Below are 6,090 nucleotides of genomic sequence, written 5' to 3'. Positions count from 1 at the left end.
TGCATGATTAAGTCACTATGCAGTATATTCTAGATGGGAAATCACATTTTGTATGCTATGATGATGCTTAGGAAAAGAATGTAAATTAAGTTACAAAAAAAAAAAAGTTTCAGGAAAAAAAAAAATCCATTCGATGACTGCAGTTAAGATATATAGACCCAGCTAGGTGATACTTTATATGATACCTAAAGTTAGACTTGTGTTCATGGAAATGTATATATCAGCTGTGTTTGCTACGAAAATATTTAGATTAATTAAGATCTTTAGTAATTCAGTAAAAAATGGGGGGAAAACAGTATAAAAAGTAAACATAGATATCAGAGACAGTGTGGGAAGAGAGTGGGAGATGGCTGAGAGTAAGATAGAGAATCAAGAATGGGGGGGCAAAACATACAGGAAATAAGAAATGGAAAATTATTTGTTGACAATAAAATGTATGTTGATGTGCTTGACTGAGACAATATATAGTGTACTCTGAATGGAAAATCTCATTTTGTATGTTGTAATGATGTACAGTGAATTAAAGTAAACAAATAAATTTAAATTAAAAAAAAAAAACACTGGGGTGGGGGGAATAGTATCTAAAATTTAAAATACATTATTTGTACTTAATAGTACAAATACAACAAAAATGGAAATATGAGCCAAAAGATAAATTTATACAACCCAAAGTAAAACACACAGGAAAAAAAAGACTGAAAAAGAAGTATGAGTATTACATATCCTAAGACTCAAGAATAAAGGTGTAATCTGAATCCCAGAAAGAGAATAAGAATAGTCAAAACATACTTTAAAAATTTACAGTAAATATGTAATTACAATAAATATGTAATTAGAGAACTATAGAGAACCACAGACCAGAAAAACTGAAGGTATAAGTAACAGTTATATGACAGCTGACTTTTGCAAAACCCATTGAGATTTATTTTGAAATTTATCAACTCATATTCTCTTCAAAGAGCCACAACACAGTTGTCTTCCAGGCAGAAGATAATAAAATTATGTTCAAGGAATTGAAAATATGTAAATCAATAAAAAAGACTACCTAAAGTTCTATGTCCAGCAAAACATCCAAAAATCAAAGATACAATCAAATAATAATTATTAAATTATCAAAAAAAGTATTTAAGCCTTAAGTTAACTAAAATAATTTTTAAATATCTAAAAAATATAATGAAAAGAAGGGAATAAACTAATTTAAGAACTATCTAGAAATTATCCAAGAGGGTAGAATAAAAAATTAAAATAAGGAGAGTAGACAAAAACCTGAGCAGATCAATATTTATAAGAAAAATGATTAAACAAACTAAAACCATAAGACATAAACAAAGAAAAATAGATATAAGCTATCTAATGTAACAAAACACAAATGGAGAAGGGATTGCGGCTTGGCCATCCCCCCTGGGTGGTGATTTCTCGCTTTCTGTCTCTGTCTGGCGAGGGCACGCGCCCTATAGCAAACACCTCTCAAGAAAAAAATAAAAAGATGGAAATAATTTATCAAAATTTCTATCGTAAGAAAATTCAAAAAATAAATAAATAAAAGGGAATACCACCTAAATAAAGGGAGGGACGAGCAAATGGCTTAATGGTTGCTTTGCTGGACTCCCACGTAGTTGACAATGATTTGAGTCCTGGACCCAACAGCTTAAAACTCCAATCATGCCCCACATGCATGCCCAAAATCCCAGGACAAGAACTGAGGAAAACAGAACCAGCAATTAGCAAAATGGGTATGTCACTGGACTCTCATGTAGTCGACCACAGTTCGAATAACGGACCTAGCACCTTATAAACTCACAACGGGTGCATGTGCATGTGCCCAAGATCTCGACAGGAAACTGGAGGTTAAGGGACTGTGATGTGGCCATCCCCCTTTGGGGGTGATTTCTCACTTTCTGTCTCTCTGTCTTTCTGGCAAGCTCACACACCCTGTAGCAAAAACCTCTCCAAAAACACTGCGGAGAAGGGATTGCGTGGTCATCCTCCCAGAAGATGATTTCTCACTTTCATTATGTCCGTCTGTCTGTCTCTCCGGTGAGTGCACATACTCTATAGCAAAAATCTTTAAACCTTTAAAATACACTACACACATACACACACACACAAAAAAAAAACCCAGAAAGTCAAAACTTTAAATTTGACATAATTATCACCATTACAAAATGAAGCAAGGAAAAAGGCAAATTAATTAGAAACACAATTGTCTTATACATATTCATCCAGAAAAAAAAGAAATAAAGTCATTATTTCTAAGTAGAATGACATAACAATTTGTTAAAAGCTTAACTGTCCATGTTAAGCTTTTATAAACACTTCATTATCTTTGTTTAATAAAGAAATCAAGTCTTAGCTGGAATTACAAGGATAATGTGGTACACAGATGGGATATGAGCCCAAAGAGCTGATTTGAGTCTATACTTAAAATAAGGTTATAAAAACTAATTTACTACTCCCTCAGATTAACCTAGGGCTACAATCATATGCATATATAGAACAAAGAGCTGGTTACTAAGAGCCAGACTTACTTTCTTAAATGTAACTTAAAATGAGAATCTCTTGTATGATTATTTCACAAATTAGTCAGAACATGTACCATCACTTTATATTCCACAGTAGCCAAATCATGCAGCTTTACTCTTACCTCATTTTGTTGGAAATGGGGCTGAGACTGTTCATCAGAAGCTTGGCCCTGGCTGTCACTCCCTCCTACTGGAGAGCCACGAGTAATGGCTGTCATACTTGACACAGAACAGATCTTTGCTATTTTGAATGTTTATGTAGTTGTCCTAAGAGAAGAAATTATAGTCCACTTATGGAAGATGAAGCACCAGCACATGTGAGCACTAAAAGTCTCCAATTCAATTACAGACCATCAGGCAGAGACCATTTCATAACCTAAAGGTAGAAGGGAAAAGAGGAACAAATGTTTTATATACTTAACAAATAAGAAATTATTCCATGTACGAATATCATCAAAGTCTACAGTCAATAACAACAGTTATAAAAATCAGTGACAAAAGTGAAAAGCTAAAACTTATTCTTTTACTCACCAAAATAAAATTCATACTATACCAGCATAACACCAAGAAGTCTTTATAAGTAAAGAATCTTCTTAGTTGTCATTACTAATTTACAGAAAAATCTGTGAAATGCTTACCAATTGCTGCCTCAAATATGCTATGCAAATGAAATACCCAAATATAATGATATTATTATATATGATTTTTATGAACAATTTATGACAGAAACACAAGTGACCAACTACTGTATTAGGGCATCATAAAGAATTTTTAACTAAGTTGTCAAGTGATTTAAATGTAAACCTACAATTTGGGGGTCACTCTTTCTTTTCAGAGGGTGTAAAGTACATAATACTGGGACCAACAGTTAGCAAAGGCTATGTCGCTGGAGTCCCACGTAGTCGACCTTGGTTCGCATCCCGGACCCAGTGGCTTAAAACTCACGCCGGGCGCATGTGCATGCATGCCCAAGATCCCGAGAGGAGAACGAAGGAGAAGAGACTGTGGCGTGACCATCCCACCTGGGAAATGATTTCTCACTTTCTATCTCTCTCTGTCTGGCTGGCGAGCGCACACGCCCTATAGCAAAAACCTCTCCAAAAAATAATAAAAAATAAAGTACATAATACTTATCCAAAAACATCAAATCTAACAATTAAAACAACATGTAGAAAGCTTTCTACAAAACACATGAGTCTGGGGGCCCAGGGCAGGGGAAGATCAGTTATGACTGACCTATGCTCCAAGATCAATACCTACATATATCTTTTCATCAAATCCATGTAGATTTTGTCACAATTATAACTACAATAAAAGAGCTACAAAATATATAGGTTAGCAGGTGGCAAGATAGTTAAAGCACAGTTGGATCCTCTGTGGTCAACTGGGGCCTAATAGCCTGAAAAATCCAATGGGTAGATATGCACATGTCCCAAATCAAGACAAGAAGGGAGGAGAAGGGATGTGGAATGGCCATTTCCCCTACAGAATGATTTCTCACTTTCTCTCTCTGATGTGCATGCCTGCCCTATGAGAGAACCTAATAGTATTAAAAACCTTAAGAATATAAACAAAAGGGTGTGAGAAGGAAATAAAAGCAAGTCACTATTTTAAAAAGTACATAAAGGAAGCAGTAAAAAAAGAAGTGAAAAGTCACAAATACAGAAAACCTTGTGCAAACGTTAGCAGCAGTAAATTATTTTCTACATTTAAAAGGATTTAAATCTTTAATGTGAACACACAGATAGGTTCAGCCATGGTCTAGTGTTTAAAGCAACTAAATCCGATAAGGTCAACTGCTATTTGAATACTGGCCTCAGTGGCTAAAGAAATATGTCATAGCAGGTCAGCAGGTATCATAGTAGTTAAGGTGCTGGACTCCCATAGCCAATCACAGTTCAAGTCCTGGACCCAGGGACTTAAAAGTCACGTGGGGTGCATGTACATACATGCCCAAAAACCCAGGAGGAGAAGGTACAAGAGGAAACTGTGGCATGGCCACCGCCCTGCCCCCAGGGGGATTTAACATTTTTCCTTCTGTCTGTCTGACTCTGGAAGTGCATGCAAAACCTATGGCAAAAACCTTTTCAAAAGTAAAAAAACATGCCTTGTGCATGTGTACCTATGTCACCAATGGGATAGAAAAATGGGAGGCTGAAGAAATGGAGGAGGAAGGGTATGTTTATACCTCATTGAGGTGCATTCTCCCTTTCCATCTGTCCCTCCTGTCTGGGGAGTGTTAAGTACCCTCTTCCAATTAAAAAAAAAAACACACACACACACAAACAAAAAACACACCAACAAAACATAGACCCCCTTGGGACCAGCAGTTAGCATAATGGCTGTGTCACTAGACTCCCACGTAGTTGACCGTGGTTCGAGTTCAGGATCCGGTGGCTTAAACTCACGCCGGGCACAAGTGCGTGCCCAAGATCCTAAGAGAATGGAGGAGAAGGGATTGCGGCGTGGCCATCCCCCCTGGAGGGTGATATCTCACTTTCTATCTCTCTATGTCGTATGGATCCAACACAGTCAACAACCAAGTTCAAAGTCTGGACCAAGTGACTTTAAAAGGCATATGCATACCCAAAATTTTAAAAGGTGAACGGCCAAGAGAGGGAATTGTGGCACAACTATCTTCTATTGGGGATGGTTTCTTACTTCCCTTCTCTCTCCCCTTACCCTGGGGCAAACGCACACACTAACAAACAAAACAAAACAAAAATCCATTTTCTTATACTGTAAGTCACTAACTAAGAGCCCTATAATAGACTACGGACACACAGAGCTGAAAGGTGAAAAGATGTGAAAAGATATTTTTCAGTAACAACAATATAGCAGGTCTTGCTGTATACTAGTATCACACTTAAAAAAAGTCACAAGAAACAACAACAAAAAAAATATTTTTAATTAACCAAGAAAGCATAAAAATTATAAATATGTAGGGGCCAGCGGGAGGCATAATGGTTAAGAGTACTGGACTCCCACATGACTGACTGTGGTTTCTAGTCCCGGACCTGACAGACTGCTTTCTCACTTTCACCTTCTCTCTCTCTCTCTCTCTCTGGTAAAATCAAAAACAAGTACATAAGTAAATTTAAATAAAATAATTATTTTAAAAGATTACATGTATATACCAAACATCAATGTTTATAAATGTATGAAGCAAATATTTACAGAAGTGAAGAGAGAAACTGCATGATAAATGACACAACAAACTTTGAAACCTCTTTCAGGAATAGAGCAAGCAAACAAAAGATCAGTAAGAAAACATCATTTTAACAATAAGACAATCATACCTAACAGACATGTAATGAACACTCTCCTTTCATAGTATACATTCTTCTCAAGTACACATATAACATTCTCTAAGGCAGACTATGTTACACACACAAACAAGTATTAATAAATTTTAAGTAACTGAAACTATAGAAAGCATCTTTTCATATCCCAGTAAAGCTCAGGGTCAGCAGATAGTGCCTGCTGGATTCTCACGTGGTCGAACCCGATTTGAGCCCCAGATCTGGTGGCTTGAAACTCATGACGGAATAATGTGCATGTGTGCCCA

At 36.3% G+C, this 6,090-nt stretch overlaps 1 protein-coding gene across 1 annotated transcript in view; it reads right to left on the bottom strand.

The window, feature by feature from the left end:
• LOC102494534 (putative ubiquitin carboxyl-terminal hydrolase FAF-X) overlaps positions 1-6,090 on the bottom strand; it is a 171,076-nt gene that overhangs the window by 148,955 nt on the left and 16,031 nt on the right. Inside the window, exon 2 of the mRNA XM_027769644.1 lies at positions 2,645-2,898. Within this exon, the coding sequence (XP_027625445.1) occupies positions 2,645-2,740 (96 nt within the window). The 5' untranslated portion in view covers positions 2,741-2,898. The remainder of the gene's footprint in view (positions 1-2,644; positions 2,899-6,090) is intronic.

This window comes from Tupaia chinensis, unplaced genomic scaffold (assembly GCF_000334495.1).
Source record: "Tupaia chinensis unplaced genomic scaffold, TupChi_1.0 Scaffold150112_1, whole genome shotgun sequence".
NCBI classification, from domain to species: Eukaryota; Metazoa; Chordata; class Mammalia; order Scandentia; family Tupaiidae; genus Tupaia; species Tupaia belangeri.
The sequence above is the reverse complement of the archived record's forward strand: the minus strand, read 5'-3'. Positions and strand labels throughout refer to the sequence as shown.